Genomic DNA, 22284 nt, shown 5'->3' on the forward strand with positions numbered 1-22284 from the left:
AATTATTTTTTACAATAATTTTAAGCCATCAAAACCCATCACTAATTTTTTTTTTATTAAGAGTATAATAAATATTTTATATAACTTTCTAAAAAAGAATAAATAAATACGCAACCAAACGTAAATTTCCCTAAAATATGCAACCCAAAATCATTTTTTTATATATCATATTTTCAGAAATTATTTTTTAGTTTTTAGAAAAAATATTCCAGCAAAAAAAATTTTCTTGCAACCCGCACGAGTCAAAAGTTGGATCATCTGTTCTATAGGCCAACTAAAATGGTGGTACAAGTATGATAACTATAGCAATTGACCAAACGCTAGGGACAGAAGCCTGTGAAAACCTTGGCACTGAATCATAGCACCAAAACAAACTTTTTAAGTGAAAATTTTAACCTCTGAATACAACAGCGTACTAAGCTCCTCTTTCTCCCCTCTATTCTATAGCAGAACACATGCAACTGAAACAATTGTGCAGCTCAGTTTTCTGCCCTGCAACAGCACGAACGAAATGACGGTGCCCAGGAGATCATGATGATCATGGAAATTCCAGGTAGGGACCATGAACCAAAACAGGTATGCCAGGTTATTATTTGTACGAAACCTACATTATATACAGACTATATTATACACATTTGACAAAACGAAAGGCAGAATATCTTGCAAGTATGGAGAAAATGGGGAAACACAGCAGAATAGCCTTGATGACTCCCATCAAACTCAAATCATCTGCATAATTTGCAGAAGGAACAAAAATTAGCTCAACATTCGAAAAACTTTAATCAAATAAAAAGGTTTCTAAAATGAATTTATCACGAAAGGAGCGGAAGCATCATCATCTATGCCTTGCACAACAATCCACAGAGGAAAATATAAGCATGCTATGCTATGCACAACAACCCACACAATAATATCTGCATGCAAAATCTTCCAAAAGAATGAGATAATCAGGGACAGATGGCGCTTCCACAATTAAAAATACACGATAGAGGTCAGGCAAAACATAATCAGGTCCAAGGAACCATATCACGGTTTTTGATGCCAGCTATTTATTTAAATCTAAAATAAGTGATCCAAAGACCAGACTGTAGTTAGCTACCATAAGAAAACATTGATTTCCTCAGATGATAGACTTAGATAAAGAAAAAGGGTTGGGGAGAGAGAGGTTCAAAACCAAAAGAACCAGATGTTCTCTTTCTTCAAACAGATTATCTTATATCTAGACTATTGAAGAACAGTTGGACTATCCACTTCACATTCACCTGCACGCTTGAGGTGGAAGTGCCTATGCATGACCAGTACATATCTTTATGCAGCAGAATCCACCCCAAAGTATCCCTTAAAAACTTCAAAAAAAAAGACGGAAAAAAAGAGAGGAAAGGAGGGAAAAGGATCCTGCAGGAATTCTGAAATTACAACCCAAGCTGAAGTACAAAGGCATGTATAGATATGTACTGGAAAGAGAAAAGAGAGCTGCCTAACTGTGAATAGGGATCCGAATACTCATCAATGAACTAATGCAGCCTAGTGCTGAATGCAGACCAAAGAGACGAAATAATTTACAGAGGGAAAATTAAGTATATGCAATAAATCATATACAAAAGCATTACCATCTTAGCTGCATTTCTGTTTTTCAGCATCAATATAGCTGCCTCAGCAAAAGCCTGTGCTGCTTCTGCATCAGCTTCTGCAGCCTCTGCCTCCCTTGCTGCTTCTTCAGCTTCCGCCATTGCCGCTTCTGCCTCTGCAACTGCTTGAGCAGCAGCTGCTGCAGCCTCCTGTGCCGTCAAGTTTCTCATCCGTGCCAATTCAGCGTCAACTTGAGATTTTGTAAGGGGTTTGACATCATCCTTTTCTAATCCGGAAGACTCCCTTCGCTTTCCATCAGGGAGCAACAAATTGGAGTTTTTTCCTAATGAAAAAGATGAACTAGGTGCTATCCTATACTTGCGCTTCACCTGTAAAGGCAGTAACAAGATTCACAAAGATTTGAAACAAGCCAGCATGACATAGTCCTATGGAAAAGTAATGAGAAATCTCCTTAAAAGAAAGGACCGACAGGTGACCGGCGAATGTCTTTCGTGCTACTGGCTGAGTAGATCATGAAAATCATTTAAAGAAAGTTCAACAGCTAATTATTCTGCCAAGAAACAGTTTAACCGCACTGAGCTACAAATCCAAACTTTTTTTTTTTGCTAGATAAATCCAAACTTTTTTACTATATAAGTACCTGTCTGTTATTGCCCACAATTGGACAGTTTGATATGTGATATAGGCCCCAGCAAGTCAGAATCAAAGACATCTGGCATCTTTATGTATGTTGGAGAAAAGAGACCTATCTGGTTGAAGGAAAGGAACCTATCTGATTGGAGAAGAGCAACCTATCTGATATACTGGTACCAATAAACCTTATGTTTTTGTAGCTTAAAATGTATAGATATAATCAGATGAGCTTCACCATATTGTAGTGTATGCTTAATAATATCCACTGTCTATTTCGCAAGATATTGGAAAGGTGAGTTACCTTAATCAATTTCCCACTTGCTGTTAATGCCTTCAGTTTTGCAGACAACAATCGTTTGAAATCTGGAGGAGGCCAATATTGATCCTACATGAATCAGATAGACAAAATTCTGAGCCATCCATAAGAAACTAGAAGAAGGTTCAAACAACACCTTCATTTTCATGTCAGAGTTCCCAGAATTTTACATTTAATGCATGATTACCAGCCTTCTCCAAATTAAGATGATCTCCATTCTTGATAATGCGACAACAAAAAACAAGTAAAGGACATGCCTTTACTGCTTTTAGCTTACACGTCCTTTATCATTAACTTACACATATATCCCATCATTATAAAAATAGTAAAGCTAAGCACGTAATGGCATAACTCTGACCCAATTCCCTTTTCTTGAAACCATAACCAAAAAGGAAAGGAGAAAAAATTGTCCTACATAAAAACAGGTATACAATTGATGTTCTCGAAAAAAGAATGAATTCACATCCATTTTTACAATAAGATAAGACGAAAATTTTAAGTTAAATGAAAGGATGCACATACACATTTTATAGGAATCATAAAAAGTTGCAGGAATCAATTCTCAAAAACAAACCCACTCAGCACTGACAAGATGGGGGAGTACACTGAATAAAACACAAAGTCAGCAAGCCTAAAAAGTGATTATATTCCAAGGTACACAACTATTAAAAAAATGAAAATATCATAAAGAGCCCATATTCCCTTAATAAATGCTCTAACAAATTTCCAAGCACAAAATATAAAACTAAATATACCTAAAAGCAGATTGACTTTTAGAGAGAACATGCAAGTACCTATCAGGATTAAATCGGTTGATCCAAAACTAGTTGCAGTCTCAACAAGACATTTTAAACACAAGAATTGTAACATACTAAAGAAAAGTATAGAATTTCTATTTACTTATTTATTTGTTTGTCTTAAGCCAGTTACATAAGAAAACTGTTTTAAGATGACAAAGACAATTACAAACAGATACATGCCTTAAAGAACCTGTGCAATGAGTATTTCTATAGTTATTCCAGAAGGTAAAAATAAGTGGGCTCATTACTCATAGGAACCATGTGAAGTCCAGAAGGCCCTCCTAAAATCTTCAGCAATATATATACCAAGAGAGAGAGGGGGAGAGAGAGAGAGAGAGAGAATGTTCATGACTCTATGTGATTATACCATCAATTTTTACTCATTATGGGCTGACCTAATCAGAAAAGGAGTTATGAGAAAGGATGGAAAAGAAATACTGTTCTCCTTAATCCCACTAATCTTGTTATCAAAAATTTCTTCTCTCTCTCTCTCTCTCTCTCTCGCGCGCGCGCAAGGAACCCATAACATGAGATAAGGAACTTGCAATTCTCTCTTCATATCCTACCACATTTAGTCTCAAAGCTTCCACGACATCGTATTTACTGTTCAATTAATTTTTTTCAAGACAAAGGCACCATGATATAAGGAAACCTGTAACCATCCTCTCCTAAAACATCCACCCATATAGAGTTGCCTTCTTAGTCCGACCATTTCTTAACAAGCACAAACAATTTCTTTTAATGTTTTTCCTTTAAATAAACAATTTTCCAAACCATTCCCTATTTCTTCACAAGCACAATTCCAGGCACGCACAGGGCTCTCTCTCTAAAGCCACAATTATTCCACATGCCAACATCCTAAAGTGAGAACATCTAAAATCTCCATATCCCAAATGTTTTCTGCAAGAGGAAAGAACCAAATGCTTCTTTACATATTCTCCATCTTCACATCCCCCCCCCACCCCCACAACTTCATTCTTTTTTATCTATTGCAAGACACATGGAGTCTGAGAAGAGTGCTTCTCCAAGGTTCCTTTATGGAGTTGTCAAACTTCGCATTCCACGACACAACTTTTCCAACCAAAAGCATCATAGAAATTATTAGTTTCTGAAGAATACAAATATATGGAGTTTTACTATCATCATTCTTCTTTACACTTAATGAGAACTATATCCTGCAAATAACAGCGTAAGACTTTTTCAATTTGTTGTTTCTTAGTCCTTACTTTCGGTACCCAAGTCTGAGTGAAAGAAATAAATCAAATATTGGCTTCATTAAGGTAGCATGCTATTCTGGTGATAGCTCTTGAACATTTTGTTCTGAGCGCATCTTCAGTGTCTCTTCTTTCTTTTGTGAAAGAATAGGGTTGGATTTTGCTTTGCACATAAACAAAACTTGGAAAGATACTGTCCAGTTATCAGTCAAATGGTTATATGGTAACAGCATAATCTTAACCTTCATTCATCCTTATCAACCAAATGGCCAGGACACCAAATGACTCTCAAATATCACTGCTTAACGGATGTTCTGAATTAATGTTTCAATCGTTATCAGTTCAAGTTTAACATGAGAGGCTTTTTTTTTCTTTTTGCTTTGAGTGTTGTGAGCTGTTATTGGATTCCTTTGGCTGGATTTTTAAACCTTGTTCTGAGCTTTTGGGGATTTTGGTGGTTTTGTCTCATTTTATTTTCTGGTTTCTGCCTGTTGGGAGCTCTTCGATATCCACTTCTTTTTCCTTTTTTTGCTCCTATCAAGTCCATTTTCTTAGTGAAATGAGAGTAAACTCCATCACTGGTTTTTCATAAAGGAAAGTGTGTTAGTCCCTTTTTTTTACTTATTGCATATTGTCAGATTAATGTTATTATTCCATGTATACTTTCCTGATCATGAACCTGTTCACCAATAATAGAATAACATCTTATCCTCTTTTTGGACCATGCTAATCAGGTTTTCTGGGTTGTAATTCTGCATAAGATCATTACACATCAACAATGTCATGAAAAAAGGATACATGCCTTAATCAGTAGTTGTGGATTAAGTAGCTACTGCATCATCATGGAATGTATGGTGCCCCCTAATTACATTCTATAATGAATATTCTCATCACAGTTTTTTCAAATTGTGGACTATGGACCAAGAAAATAATGAACTGTGCTAGTAAATTTCCGTTAGAGTTTTTATGATGCTGAAACACATAATTGCAACTTCATGAACAAATCTGCAGTCTAAGAGAATCCTTTGTCAAAAATCATCATTACATGCTTTAATCTAACATGCATCCTCTGCACACGGGGTACCAGTCATCATTTTGCTGTCAGGTCAAATTCAATAGCATATTTTCTGTTTCTCTTTAAAATATGGAGCCTAACAGGAATTCCTATTTTTTCAATTTGATGATTGTTTCACGGGATATAAGTTATAAACTTATAATTGGATTCACTGAAACTACAATTTGCTGTGCTATTTATTTGATGATTGTTTCATGGGATATATGTTATAATTCGATTCACTGAAAATACAATTTAAGCTGAAATTACATCAGTTTCGGCAAAGTTTCAACCAATTTTGGCATTTTTGGTCTGAAGTAACCAAAATTGTCATTTTCCAATATTTTTATCATTTGATAAGTATATATGTTTAAAATTTTCTAATATTTTCTGGAAATATCAATAATATTCAATATCACATTAATGATTAATCAAAGAGTCCAATGATCCAATCTATGTTACCCTAGGCTAAGCGTGTTAATATGTAGTAGGCAACATGTGATCATAATGTGCATCTTTATACTTTATTAGTTACAGAACATTACATGACTCTACCATTCTTCTTTTCTTACTTATAGGTTTTTTTTTGAATAAAATAATATATTATAATAAAAAAATAAAATAAAATAGGTTTGTAGTTAGATGGATATTTGCTTGCTTAGATTGGTTATTGAGATGAAATAAAAATTCAATACTCTAGAATTTTTCCTTGTATATGGGTTATTAAAATAAAATATAACGAAATATGCTTGGACAAAAGGTTCAATTAAATATAATATTTAGAACAAATGAGAAAAATTACAAAAAATAGAGAAAACATAAACTAGAAATTACAGAAAAATTAACATATTTAATATATTATGCTTTAACATAGTTTAGTTTCGATCTAAAACTACCTAAAGGTCCCCAACTACACAAACTATGTTCCTTAATAACTGAAAAGCAAATAGAATGATGTGACATTTTTTTAATTTTTTTCTATTTTTTTCTCAATCTTTTTGAACAAAACTCCTAAAGTCAGTGAGAATCTGTCGACACTTTTCCAAGGCACCAAAAACAAGAATCTATCCAGAGGACTAAAACCGAAAGGGAGAACCAGTTTAGAACCTTGATGTAAGAACTAATTAGTACAAAACTTTAGAAGGTCATAAACAATGATGTGCACATTCCAAGTAAAGCATTATTCAAAGTCAATTGTCAAGAAGGCTTCTATCTAAAATTCAATCTTCCAAAAAAGGAACCTTTCAATTGAATTCAGTTATTGTGGACGGTTGATGACATAAGGTGTAAAGCCTTCTTTTTCAAGGGTTAAAAACTCATTTCCAAATAAGCTAAATGCACATTAGGCTTTAAGGCATTAGCCTTTGAGAACCCTACAACGAGCCAAGTTTGATGAGATTAGATTTGGAATTGTTAATTTCAGAATGAAAGGTTTATCACTTTTTCTCCTCTACGAAGTTTTTTCCCATTTTTCCCCTTTTGAACTCCATATGTCTTATACTTGGCAAATGAGGAGGATCCATAAAACCAAACCTACATAGTTGGGAAAATGCTTGATGATTAAAATTATGATTATGAACTACTTATGTCCTATGAGTCCCAGTATTATCTTATCCAAGGGCAAGCACAAAGAAGCCCGAGACATACAAGCAGTCAGAAATGAGGACCATCTGGGAAGGTTTCATGCACATTCCAGTAATCCCAGATATCATGAAGAAAGCAAAAGACAAGGGGAAGACACTGCTTCTATCTAAAAGGAAGGATAAGAAGACACTGCAGCAAGCAAGGTAGCCCGACCCGTTTGTGTACACAAGGGCTATCAAATGAGTGAGCTGCTTGCAAGCAGTTTGTGTGTGGCTTGAAATTCAGCTTTGGTTCAGCTTGCTCAATTAATAAATGAGCCAAGATAGAGCCAGGTTTGTCTCCCTCATGATCGCTCAATTAAACTTGAAATAGAATTAACAATTAATTTACACATAAAAATTTGTTTTGTATTATACTCATTAAATAATAAGTATACGTAAAAAAAATGTATTTTAACTCTGATGTCGAGAAATAAACAGAAGAAATTAGCTCAGATATATATAATAAAAACCATGCAGGACATCATGCTCTAACCAGATAATTTAAATGAGCTCTTTGTAAGAAGTTCAAATTTGGCTCAGAATCAAATGAGTTGGCATGGGTTTGGCTTAACTACAAAATGAGCCAAGCTTGAGATAGGCCTAGCTTGTTCAAGCTCGATTTGTCTATACCCCTACGTGGACATGTTTACACATGTATACACATAATATCTGTTCTTAATTAACTGATACGTCAAGTGATCAAAATAATTTTGTTTTAAAGATTTAACTTTCCTCCCTTTAAATAAAATCACTTTTTCAGTTCTACATACATACAAATGTGCAGATTTTACTAGCAATGCATGAAAATATGTTCTCTTAAATTCAGGTGCAGCAAGAATGGTTAAACAAACTTGACAATTTCAACCAGTTTCATTCACAAAAAATAAAATAAAATAAAAAGTTTCAAAAGTTGAATAAGCTCCTAGTATTAATAAAATCAGCAAATAAAAAATTATCAGTATATTAATTGTCAATCATACAAAGAACTGCAACAAGAAAAGATAGGCTAAGGTTTTGATTGTACATGTTCTTTAAAGCAAAACAACTGAGAAAGTTTAACCACGGTAGGAATTCACCTCTATATACATGGCAATGTCTGTCTTGTCAGACCCAGAAGGCTCCTTCAACGTTGTTATAGCTTCCAATATAAGATTTTCTAGCCTACATACATCAAAACAAAATGAAATAAGATAAGAATAGAACCAAGTAGGTAGCATGGACAGGTAGAAGCAATAATTGCAAAATCCAAGGCACATCTTACGTGAAACTTTCAACATAAGATTAACTGTCTAGGAAGAGGAGAATCAATATTAAATTTGCTATAGTGAGAAGAAAAAAGTATAGATAAAACAAGCATGGAAGCATGGAATAAAGTCAACATTCTGAGGACTAATAAATTTCTGTCGTTTTGCCATTGCTGTTGCTGCTGATCTAAATAACAAAAATAATGATACCGAGCTATTTGCTGCCCTTGCGGATCTTCTTTACTCATAAGAAATAAATATAACAAAAAAAGGGGATCTAAACTGGCTTGCAATAAAATTTTTCCATTCAAATTTGATGAAGTTATGAAACAGGCATGCAAGCAAGAAAGGCCACCAGAACAAGTGATATCTAAATCCTCATATACATAGAAATAGATTTTTTAATAATTTCTTACCCCAAAACAAACTAAACAAGCAGTAGCACTGCCGACCAAAACCAAAAAGTATCCATAATCATCACATTCAAAAAAACTGCAGCCTTTCTCGACAGTAGTGTCCAAGCTAATAGCACAGCATGCCATCGATAAAACTAAGCTACTGACATATTTAAGAATTAATACAAAATGCATGGATTTAACAAGAACTTCCATCAAGATTGATCAGTGTTCTCTTCTGAATATTGATCATCATGATCTCAAATGAAAAACCATGTAAACTTAATCAGAACGAGAAAGCTTTATCCATCTAAAGACATCTTTACAAGCATTCACCCTTAGTACCGTCCGGATGCATACAAGTAAACACACGTATATTCATGTGAACTTAAGATAATATTTTGACAACTAATCTTCAGACAGATGTCAAGCATCTGGCTAAGGACCAAAATCCATGTACTTACTGTAGGCTTACTGCCAGAATTAACAATAATGCTAAGTAGAAGCTACAGAGATGCCATCAAACTTCTATTTTCAAATTGATGTCACCGTGACAATATAGAGACAGACTCAGAATTGAAGGCAATTACTGCAGCATGGTTTGGTGGCTGCCTGAGAGAAGGCTTACGAAATAGAATACTCATATACTTAAAGCAACATATATTAAGTCTGGCCTGCTTTACTCTCAAACATTCTAAACTTCACAACATTGCATGACTTATTTCATTTATAAATTTTTCTTTGCATCATAAAGTCATGCATCCCCCAAGCAGACCATGTGACTTCATCCAACATGCTCTTATTGTATTAGATATATCTTCATCCCCCCTCCTTACTGTTTTGGTATAATAGATCCAAAATAAGAAAGATGATCATGATATGACATCTTTCTGATTTAAAAGAATCACTTCAACTAATATGGATTAGTTAGATAGCATCAGGCATGTCCAGATTAGTCTTGGGTGTTAAGATTCAATATATGTAACATTATTTGCATTTTGGAAGAATAGATTAGGGTGCAAAAGTCAACACTGTCAAAGGGCATAACTTCCTTGACTGATTTTATTTTCTGCTTTGTTTGCTTAAGAATTAAGAAGAGTAGTTCAGATGAAGAATTCACATGCCTTGAAGTTAACTCTAGAAATTTCTTAAAAGTTTATTGAAATTTTAACAGTTCACTTTTCCTTCTTGAAGCTGAGAATTGTATGTCATCAAAACAGTATGCTTATCCCACAAGCCGTAGAACAAGAGGAATGAAATTTGTCAAGCTGGCCAGCCTTACTCCATCAAAGTGTCAGACTCATAAAGAAATCAAAATAAGTACATGCACTACATAACACAACCATGCTCCCCAATTTAATCATTCTTAAGCACCAATTTTAATGGACAACTCATTTGCAAAACCATTTAAAATCACATTCCGTATGCTCCATTTTGTTCTATTGGTTTTGATGACCTTGTCTTTTAGTATTTTCTCTGCAGATCCAACTGGGTATTTAAACTTATCCTCATTTCATCAATACATACTATATCACAAATAACATACCTATTTGTACATTGTTAAGGGGTTGTTTGGATGTCAAGCTTTATATGTCACTTTTTCACAAAACAGGTTTTATTGCTGAATTTCATACAAGCATGTTTATATATGCAAATCCCGTTTTGTAAATTTAGCTACTTAGCTATATTTTCATTAAAACAAAGTTTAACAGTAGCTCTTTGTTAAGAAGTTGTTTGGTTATTCAAATTTACTATGGGTTTTAAAGGTATAGCCACCATTGGTTTGCATAAACCTCCCTCCTGCTACATTATAATATTGCAAATGATGACTTAAAAATGAACCGAGTTGATTAATATATGAGAAACCAACTTATTTATTAACTAAAGAAAGATTAAGATGATTAAGTCAAAGATTTAGATGAAAGATAATAGGTTAACTTCAATGGCAGACAAAGTAAAATATGGAAACTGTCTTCTCAAAGCTTGAAAATCTGGAAAGCATAAAAAAGCCAAAGTTTTGTTTTTGGAGGGGAGCTGGAAAGAAGGGAAGTGTGAACCACACCCAAGCTTCCATTCGTGGAAGTAATGAAAGAAAGAAAACACGTAACAGAAAATAGTAAGAGAGAAAGACAATCAAAAGAAGCATATTTCATGAACCCAACCACTAAATATTTCACAAGGATTAAAACCAGAACCGCTAATACATACTTCACACACTTCAAAACTTAGTCCTAAGTACATACTTCATAGATGTCAACCCCTTTCCCCCAAGTACACAGTTTATAGAGATCAAACTGCTTAATCTTCACAAAGAGGCTGGCGTGGTGTTTCGAGCATAAGAAGGAACGGCGAATTCTCTGATGGGAGATATGGATAAGCTTGTGCTAGGGAGGAAGGGATTTGGGAGAAGGAAGGGCTTGAGAGGGGAGGGAAGGATATTGTGTGGATAAGAAAAGAAGTCGCACATTATTGAGAGTAAATAAATCCATTTGATAAAATCTCATTTTCTGAAAAAGAGGATCCCCAGGTTCTTCATAAAACTCAAATTTTTGCAATTTACTAATTACCAAGTAAACAGAATATGAGTTTTATTATTCCAACCACAAAAATTGTTTCAAGTAAAACTCTCTTTCTAGTAGGTTTTGGATATACAGGTTGTATCAAAACTGTACATCCAAACAACCCCTAGATTTTTATCATAAATCCATTTATGACCAGTGTGAAGAGGTTAAGAGTTAGCATTAATCCAAGTTGTATTTTATCTATTGAAATTTACCTATAAATAACTTTGTCACTTAGCTAACATAGATGATGCAATAAAATCCGCAATAAAATCTGCAATGTTGTGCATCATCTTTATTGTTATATGTGCAGCATAACACTTATTTAATCACTTGAACACTTTCCTAACTTTCAAGGTCTAATTAAGTAACCTAGTTATCCAAATTAACCTAATTTATCTCGTGATTTGCCAAAACTCAGCTGATATTTCATCTTTCTCTTACCCTTCTATGGCATTTTCAAAGCCAACTCAATTTCAATGTTCAATGAGTGAACCACCTCTCTGCCTCATCTATCTTTATGTTTCTAGGAATAAAACTACTACTATTTCTATCAGATCATTAGCTTTTTTTTATCAAACTTATATAATATATAATCATGCCACTTAGATAAGGATGCAAGGAAATCACTTACCACTTCCTGCAAATGGCAATCACCTTAATCTTTCTCATAATTAAACAATTAAAACAAACTATTTTTAATTATTGTAATGCAAAAACCAAGGTTTACCAAACCGAGCCAAACTGTCTGGTTCGGTCCGTACCAAGCTGACCCAATGGAGGACCGTGTCGGTTCACCTCTTTTATTTGGGATTGGTCCGAAACCGGCTGGAACCAGTCTAAACCGACTGGTTTCGTGCAAAACTGGTGTGAACCATCCAGTTCACACCGAGTCGGGCCGATTCCGAACCGCCCCCCTCCCCCTCTCCTTTTGTTATAAAGGACCATTGGGAAGACCCGAGAAGTTTCTTAGGCCTTTCCAACATTCTTTGAATAGTTACCCCCTTCCCCATGGCGACAGTTACACAAATTTAGCATGATTGAAGGAGGATCCAACCCTAAAAAAGGTATGCTTCCACTTTCCTATCTCATTTCCTCTCTTTTTTGGGGGGGGGGGCCTCCAAAATATAGCTCGCAATATTCCACGCATCCTTCCAGCTGATCAACCACAGCGACATGGGTCACTGGGGAGCCAATCATCACATGACTCCTTATCCAAGACATCCTCTCAGAGATATGATCGAGAGATGCTTAGACGAGGTCACTACGCTATCCGATCAATTGGTCAAAAGGGCAACATCCATCCTTCCAACATAGCCAGGCAAAAAGGGGCACGAAGAGTAAGCAGGCAGAGAGGGGCACGAAGGATAAACAGGCAGAGAGAAACACGAAAGGTAAGCAAGCAGTTGCTTAGCACACCAAAAAAGAAAAAGAAACGGCACTTGCAGCCCCCGTGCAGAGTGTGGAAGAGAAACCAGTTCACTCAGATTTAGAAACCAAGAGAAACAGCGATGATAGTTCTGATAGTCATAGATCTGCTGATCAGAAAGAGAGTGGAGGACATGAGACCACCGTATATGAGACAGCCGCAGGATGGTCTAAGATTCACCGGTAAGTCCTAGTTTACTCATGCAGCACAAGATAGGAACCACAATGCAAAGGATACGATTGCATATAAGAGATGGGCTCCTCAAGGTCATTCAGAAGGACATGATGCAGCTGCAAATGACCTCGCACATAGAGTAGGATCTATGGAGTATCATATTTCGAGTCATATACTGGATTCTATTATTTGCAGCCATAGGCAGTCTGTAATCTATACGGATACGAATATGGATATGATGCATCTGAGGCATCGTCTTCCAGTGGCTACCATCCTATGCAGTCCGGAGCATCTTATGAGTCAGATTTTGCTGTTGGTATATTCGGATGGACACCTCCACAATCATATTATCAGCCAGACGACACCTCTCAGAGCCAGAGCTTCAGCAAGAGATCCGAAAGTGTTTATAATCCAAAATGTGTTCCTTATGAAATGAACATACAAGACTACAACGCCATTTAGTTAGACAGGCATCACCATTCGACGAGATTTTAGGTATCGGTATGCATGTTGTACTTTAAATATATATAATTGATTGTATTATTTTATATTTTCTACCTCACTAGTTGATTTTACGATATTTCATGTTGCTTCTTGTAGCATACAACATCTCACTAATTATTTATGTTTTGTATCACTTGAAAACAGTAATATGCATCATTTAGGTTAAACCGAGAACATATAAACATCAAAAAAACATCAAATTATACTTAAGATCATTAAAAAAGTTAAAAGTAATTGATTACTAGTTAATCAAACCTGAAAAAATTAAAAAACAATGGGCGTGCCAGTTCAAAAACAGCATGCCCAAGCATACCGTGTGTCGGTATGGTACTGAACTGGTATCATACTGACTTGTCTGCCGATCAGTATGAGTCCCGATACCAGTTTGGAGGATCTTGGCAAAAACTTTTGTTGCCCATACATGAGTCTATGTCTCTACCTAGTTTGGGTGGTTAGTGATTAATTCTCTCCTCTCACTTAGTTATTTCCAATTTTCATAACTTCTAAAGATCTCAAACAAGAGTGTCCATACTGAAAAAGCACACTTTTCATTCTATTGAAGGCACACTCTACTAGCATATGGTTCACCACTTTCTCAACAAGACATCCTAGTTTTTTCTAACTTTATCAAAGTTTCAAAGACATCAAGTACATGTGGTTAGAGACTATCTATATAAGACCACCATAAGACTATCTATGTAAAGCACATACTATTCCAATAAATGAACCCCCTTTAGTTCTCTCTTCAAAAATTATGCAAAGAAGCATAGTTTGCAGAATCTAACTGTAGCAATATGTACCAGCCGACTTCTATCAGTAGGGAACTAAAACTCATTATGCCACCCTTACCAAGTGTTAGTAAGAATTGAAACATACAAAAACCACACCAGTTGGGTACCTGTATAGGTACCAAAATCGATACTGCAAACCTTGTAGAGAAGACAAAATAAAAAACATGCAACAACCAAATGCAAGAGCGCATTTATCAACTCATGTGACTTGGACCAAAAGAATCAAATAATAATGACATGATCACAACAAATCAACTGTTTCCCCTCCCCTTCTTGAAATTAGTTTAGCATGTAGGTAATCCATGTTAGGAGAGCACCTAATAATGACATGATCAGAAACAAACCAACATTTTTGTTAAATATTAGTGAAGATAGTTTCTAATTGTGCTGTGGTAGTAGCATCATTGAAAGCCTTATCCATCATAGCCATCATCAAATCCTTATTCTTCTTTAACCAATGCATGCAATGCATGTGCTAAATGCTAGTAGGCATGAGTCTTCAAGCTTAATTTTCCTATTCCATAGTTACAAATCTTCAATGAACTGCTAATTTGACATGCACATGCCACATTGTCCTGAGAAAGGAAACTAACAAGATAAATATAGATGGTTACATAAGGAATGCAGACATATGGCCGATCACCGGTGAATATGGGAATAACAATGAGAGACATCTCCATAAATCAGCCTCATAATAATGCTTGCTACAATCGTTGCCTTTTTTATTCTACATACCACCATGTTATTTTTGCATTCCAGTCAACTAGCAGGGTGCTTCTTGGAAACAATCAACATGCCCAATTGCACTATGCCTCATCAGTTTTATGGTTAACATGTGATCTAGTAACATCTAAAATTGTTTTATAAGTAGCTTTCCACCTGATGGAAGCTTTCCCCACAAACACATCAATCGACATGAAGAGACCTACCACAAAACCTTGAATAAAGATAAAAGCAGACCTACATTCTTGAGATATACAATACTAATACTGCAATACTCAACAGCTATTTCAATAATCTTAGGGCTGCTCAACTCTTTATAGTTTTACATGAAGAGAGATAATCCAATTGATAGAGTTTATTTTTTTGCAAAACAATGACTTCGGGTTACAAATTCCCAACATGGTGTTTCTTAAACTTTTTCTCCTTCCTTCCTATCTTTAGAGAATGATAGACAGTAATAAATCCTTCACATTCCATTTCTCCTTTAACAGCCCCTCATTCCTCTAGTCTTATTTTTTCTCTTTCTTTTTCCATTCCTGCCTCCTCGTCCCCAAATCTTTTTACAATGCTTAGTGTTCCAATCTTCGACCTATTAGGTCTCCCCTTTTAACACTTTGTTTTTTGATTCTTCTTTCTGACTCTCTTTAAACCTTAATGTAAATCAATAAACTATTTCAATGACTTCAACAAATACAATATATCAATTGCAACAAATCCTTCACCACTTCTTCCTCCTAAAGCTATGACTCCTTCCTCTAACCTTTTCTTTTCCCTGCTCATAGAATAGATCACTTCTTCCTTATTTAATACCTATTTTCCTGCGCCTTCATTCTCATCTTCTTTCCACCTACATAACCTTTTCTTCACACCATTTCTTCCTGGGCTCGTCTTTTTCTATTATTTCATCCCTTTTCCTAAACCAATGAAATTATTAACTATAACAAAAACCATATAATAATTTGAAATCTTGCAAAGCTTCCAAAAGATTCAGAACTTTTAATTTTTTGCTCAATGAACACAGGGCAACTTTAACTTTACTGAAAATTTCAACAATAAAGCATACATCATCAATCTATCTTCCTAGCCCAACTTAATACCTTTCCCAATTATTCATGGACATATATAATTCTAGAAAAGGTATGCATTTCTTTGTTTCTCCAGCTTAATCTAAACAACTACTTCCATTCAACAGCTCTAAACCACCTTCCCATTAACATATGTTGACACTGTGTGAAATATAGTGCATACAAGATGAAATCTCCTGCAGCATCTCTTATATATAGTAAATAAACTACCTTCGGCAAAAATACAAAGAGCAAATACATTCACCTCAAATTACATATCCGGACCCAACTGATATTATACTAATGGGCCAACAGATCAAAGAGTGAAACTAGTAATGCAACCACATATATTAGGCAGCAATGAGGCATCAAATACACAAACCTTGAATTAGATCCTTTAGGACCAGGAATCCGTAAGGATTCACTAGACACTGCAAGAGGCTCGGCATTAACAATTTCATCATTGATATCCTTAACTATTGTACTGAGTGCCATCAGGTTATCATCATGCTTGGAAACTTGTTTGCTCTTTTTCAAAGCTATCCTGGCCTTCTCCCGTGATCCCCATCCACTTGCAGTCACACTTATGTTCCGCCACTTATCCTGTCCAATTCAATAAGATAAAAAGGAAAACAAGCATAGCAATTTTTAGATTGATATGGCAGCATTTGACATCACATATTTGAAACTCCACCATACTTCGCGTTTTTAATTCACAAAATTTGATGATTTTCTTTTTCATTAATAACTGAACATGTTAAGTACATTAAGTCAAGAAAGGACTTCACCTTGAGATCAACATTCGACCTCAAACATAAGATGCCACTAAATTCAGGATCTTTCAATATCGTGCGCCATTTGCCAGCCCCATGCTTAACAACTCCAGCTTTGAGTGCAGCCTCTTCCTCTGCGGTCCACTTCTGCTTCGGAGCACCCATAGGATAATCCTTAAAAATGTTCAGGAGGAATCTGATGTTGTAACCCTACTAACCTATATTCACATATCAATCCACAATCAGTTGAAAGGAAATATTGATCAAACAAAAAGCTACAGAAAAATAAAAAATTTCATGCTCAACGATCAAAATGAGTGAAGTTTCGTAATCACAATTTCAAAGTTCGACAATTAATCAAATTGATGAAAAACAAATGGATGAAAAACAGAATCAACCAAACTGCGTTCATTGCAACTTGATTCCCCGTTATGGCAATAAGTCATAAACAACACAAAGGGAAGAAGAGAAATCCAAATACAACAGAAATATGCTTTTCCTCGCTTCTATTGATGCCACTATATTATAATTTTAACAGATATAGAAAATTCATACATAAAAAACCACAGAAATTTATGATAGTGGAGTACGAAGACATAAGAAATTATATAAAAGACGTACAGTTTCAATGATAGTATAACTACCAATTTGGAAAACACAGATCAGAAAATTCAAAAGTGATTTCAAATCATGTCCTGGAGCCCTGTTTTCTGTCATCAAAACGAGTCTTTTAAATTGCCAAGACATAAGATTTTTTTTTCAAATGATTCCAGTTTTCAACTACTAAATAAAACTAAAAAAGAAGAATTCTGGATGATAGATGTAGATAGTACAAGCATATAGATCTTTGCGGGTAGAACCAAAATACCCTACTCAGAAGAACAACAGAGAATTAATTAAGAAAACAAGGGTGGATGGGGAAAAAAATACAATCCTGATCTAATACAACTGATTCTAAATCAAAATGTTACGTGAAAATATCCCCCAAATCCATTGGAAAAAAACCACGAGGTTAAGAAATCCGCAATGTATTTCGCACAAAAGTCTAGGGTTTCGGCCAACAGGCGGAAGGTCGGTGAATAATTAAAAACAAGTGGAGGTGAAGGCCGATTTCGGTGCGGCTGTCCTAGACAAATGCCAAAGCGTTGTTTTCGAGCTTGAAAATGCGGCGACGATCTGGCCAAAACAACGGGAGAGGAGGAAGAAAGCCGCAGAACAGAAAAGAGATAGGTAACAAAGGTCAGATGTTTGCCTAGTAGGCGGTCGGAGACGGTCTCTACGCCAATAGCCGCTCGCTGGAGTTGTGGACGGCGATCGGCACGGAGGTCGCTCCGGAAGAGAGGAGCAAGGCGAAGGAGAGATGGGGTCTGAGGACGCCGCGGAGGCGAAGGTTTCGCAAGCGCTAGGGTTTCGCAAGAGGGGGACTAGGATTAAGAGAAAGAGAGATGGCGCGGCAACTCCATCCCCGCCCGCGGGGATCGTTGTCCCGATTGCTGGTCCCTGACCGGAACTGTTGCTATCCCGGTACAGCCGCGGCTGCCCTGATATTGTTCGTACAGGCCTCGTGTGTCACGTGCTATGCACCTGAGAGAAATGCTCGTAGGGATAGGGATGCATGAGGAGACGGGTGGTTCTATATACACCCCCCCTATTGCTCAGGACACCCCCCAAAAATTAAAAAAAAATTAAATACTCTCTACACCCCCCATTTGCTAAGGACACCCCTAAAAAAATTAAAAATTCCTAAATTACCCCCCACCCTCCCCACCCTCTCACCTAAATTGCTCTCTACACCCCCCAAACCCCCCCCACCCCGCTCTTCCCCTCCAAAACACCTCGCCAACGCCCAAAACCCCCCCGTTCCCCCTTCTCCCTCTCGTCGCCGGCATTCTCCCGATCTCCGACCACCTCGCCGGCTTCTCCCGGAACCACCTCGCCGGCTTCTCCCGAAATTTTTTTTTTTTCACGGTTCGTGCTCCGTTCGGCACTGGATCGCCGAACAAAAGGCTTCTGTTCGGCTGAACAGTGCCGGACAGAAGCCTTCTGTTCGGCACTGTGCAGCCGAACAGATCTGTTCGGTTGAGGGTTACCGAATAGAAGGCTTCTGTTCGGCACTGTTCAGCCGAACAGAAGCCTTTTGTTCGGCGATCCAGTGCCGAACGGAGCACGAATCGTGAAAAAAAAAAATTTCGAAACAAGGTGGAACACGTACCTTTGCGGCCGATTCTTCGTCCCAAATCACTAGTTGCTTGTCCATGCTTCGAATGGGGCTTAAATCTCCTTCAAAGATCGCCTAAACGATGTAAATGGATCGAGGGGTTTAAGGGGGGTTTGAGGGGTGTTTTTTTTTTTCTTTTCAAAACGAAACGGAGGAGGAGGAGGGGGGGGGTGTATGAGAAAATTTCAAGGGCAATATGGTAATTACACTAAAGGTTAGTTTGGGTATTTTTTTTTTGGTTTTTGGGGGGTGTCCTTAGCAATAGGGGGGGTGTATATAGAACCACCCTGAGGAGACCGGGAACTCTGCAACCTGATCATCCAAAGTGATCCAAAGCGTAAGACTTGATTTAAAAGATAGGCCCGATAGGCTATTGGATACGGTTTGGTTCTCGACATTAGACCCTAGCTCTTATTGGATCGTGTTTGGATATAAGTTGATCATAGTTGAAAACTCGAGATCCAGACATAAGAATAGGGAAGAGAGAAGGAGAATGAAGTGCTTAATCTAAATTATTTTATGCATCATAGCAATTAGGAGAGCAGGCCACACAAGAAAAGAAGCATGTTTATGCTACGAATAATGGTGGCGAAGTGTAGGTTCATGATCTTATTGATACTAGGTGATTTTAGGGTCCCTAGGCAAAGAGAGTGGAAAAAATCTGTAAAGACATTTGATGAGGTCGAGGGTATCCTCCAACCTCAGACCTTAGTCTTCACCGATCGTAGGCAGAAGAATAGCTGCATCTCGCAAGGTATTGTCCGCTTTGAGGAGGAGTTTCATAGTCTCTTTCCCTCCTCATGGTTTTGCTCTATAAAAAGCATCTTGAAAGGAAAAGGGCTCTCCTATCCATTTAGCTCTTAATGAAAGCACCAATGATGAGGTCAAAGGTATCCTCCGACCTTGGACCTTAGTCCCCACCGATCGTAAGTAGAAGAATGGTTGCGTTCCTTGCAAGGTATTGTCCGTTTTGGAGAGAAGTTTCATTGTCTCTTCCTCCCGCACGATTTTACCCCACAAAAGGTGCCTTGCGAGGGAAAGGGTTCTCCAATCCATTTAAGGCACAGACATTTCCACTACCTAGCCGATGTGGGACTAAGTTCGAGATCCTTTATTCCCACAACATTAATAGAACATAAAGAAAAGGCACCTATTGAACATGAAGATGAGGAAGAGGGAGCAAGCAGCATGACAGTAATTTAAGTAATAATGATTTCCCAGTTGCTCTTAGTGAACTAAGGGAGGCTGATGATGAATCTATTGGAGGAGAATATTAATAGAAATATGGTTGAGGAAGACTTAAGGAAGTAGATTGAACAATTTAGGGTTAATATTGAGGATGATGTGCTTAGAGATGTTGCTAGCATTGAAGGAAATAAGTCAAAGTCTAATAATGATCATAATAGGATATAAGAAGTCTCGACATTGATAGTAAAGCTGATGATGATGAAAGGACAAGGTTTTTTGAAGTCAGTAAGTGGTCTAATTTTAAAAAACCTATCAAACTTCATTTTCAAGTGAAATTCAATAATTATAAGGTCTTTAAGAAGGCCCTTGAGTTGTACTCTTCTAGAGGAATTTGATTTCAAGTGCATGAAAAAAAATAGATGGAGAGTCATAATAGTTTGCAGGCACTATAGGTGGAGAATAAATGCATTTCCAATGCAAATAGAGGTCAAATTCCATATTTAAACTTTTCATACTGTGTGGAAGAAAATATTATAACCATAATATTAACTCTAGATGTCTGGCTAAGAGATACATAGAGGACATTAGCTCTTACAGTAAATAAAGTTTGAAATAATTCAAATACAAGGTTAGGAGGAACGTAAAAGTATCACGGTGCCATAAGGTTGAAAGAAAAGGCAACTTAGATCATACAGAGAAGTTATAAGAAGCAATATAGTCATCTCTAGGAATACTACAAGGTAATCAGAATAACAAACCTCAATAACTATTGTTGGACGTGTAGAGGCTAGGTAAAATAAAAGATTTATATTTAGGAGCCTATATGTTTGCCTTGATGTTTCCAAAAAGGGTTTTTTACAAGGGTGCAAACCACTCATTGCTCTTGATGGCTACCATGCATTTAGCCCCAAACCCAAATTAGCCATGCTATCGACTAATTTTTGTGAATATTTCAACAAGTATATTGTTAATGCTAGAGATAAGCCAATATCACCATGTTGGAGATGATGAGAGAATTTTTGATGCAAAGATTTCAAGCAAAGAGAGAGAGTATATGAGCAAATTTGAAGGCCCTATTTGTCCGAAAATGCAAAAGAAGATGGAGGAAGCTAAGATAGGAGCATTAGACTACTAATTTACTAGGACATAGGCAAATTTGAAGGCCCCATTTATCCAAATATGCAAAAGAAACATGAGAAATTCAAGATGGGGGCAATGGACTACTACTTTACTAGAGAGAAGGGGATAGGTTTGAAATTGACCATGAAGATGAAAGGTTTGTGGTGAACTTGGGTGAAAAGGTTCGTGAATGTAAAAAATAGGATATTTCTAAAATCCGATGCTGTCATACTATGGTAGTCACGCTGTTCATAAGAAAGAATGCTTAGACCAATGTTAGTGAATGGAATTTCAGAAAACATAGACGAATGCATATGAATCTATTAATCAACCGGGTGCTGACATGCAATCATGGCCCTTAACTCATAGGAACCTAGTAATCAACCAATCGCAGGCATGCAATCATGGCTTCTTGGCAAGCTCATAAGAAAGTAAGAAGGAAGAATGATGATAATGTGAGTTGTAGTATTGGGATAAAAAAAAAAGGCACTCCACTCAAATGTGATAATTGTCAGGAGTTGGGGCACAATTTAAGGATTTCTAAAGAATTTAAAGAAAAATGAAAAAGAAAGAAGTTTCAAAAAGTCATGGAATCAGGGACAAAGCAGCAAATAAGGCTAGGTATGGAAGCAAAAGCATAAGGAAAAGGTTGCAACAAAAAAGGGAGGCGGAAAGAGCACAAGAATGAAAGGAATGAAATCCCTTAGTCAGCTTCTAAGCCATATAATTTAGTTATTATGACATATCTCCTTTTTTCCTTCCAACATTTATAACCCAATTTAATTGGATGGTAATTTCAGGTCACACAGTCAGAGGGATAATCAATTAGACTATCAGTATCAAATGTAGTGCCAATCTCAAGTTAGAGT

At 36.6% G+C, this 22284-nt stretch overlaps 1 protein-coding gene across 2 annotated transcripts; it reads right to left on the reverse strand.

The window, feature by feature from the left end:
* Positions 1-337: 337 nt before the first annotated feature.
* LOC103697710 (single myb histone 6-like) lies at positions 338-18497 on the reverse strand. 2 transcript variants are annotated; one of them, XM_008779622.6, is made up of 7 exons: positions 18143-18497; positions 16906-17108; positions 16500-16720; positions 8309-8393; positions 2525-2608; positions 1611-1958; positions 338-729 (listed from the first exon to the last, which is right to left on the reverse strand). In XM_008779622.6, the coding sequence occupies exons 2-7, from the start codon at positions 17053-17055 to the stop codon at positions 721-723; spliced, it is 897 nt and encodes a 298-aa protein (XP_008777844.1). In that variant the 5' UTR covers positions 17056-17108; positions 18143-18497; the 3' UTR covers positions 338-720. The 2 variants fall into 2 exon arrangements, with proteins under 2 accessions (XP_008777844.1, XP_088573986.1); XM_088717860.2 differs by lacking the exon at positions 2525-2608.
* Between the last annotated feature and the right edge of the window lie 3787 nt (positions 18498-22284).

This window comes from Phoenix dactylifera, chromosome 3, assembly GCF_051530095.1.
Source record: "Phoenix dactylifera cultivar Ajwa chromosome 3, Ajwa_hap1_PhDact_Kaust_v1.1, whole genome shotgun sequence".
Lineage (NCBI taxonomy): Eukaryota > Viridiplantae > Streptophyta > Magnoliopsida > Arecales > Arecaceae > Phoenix > Phoenix dactylifera.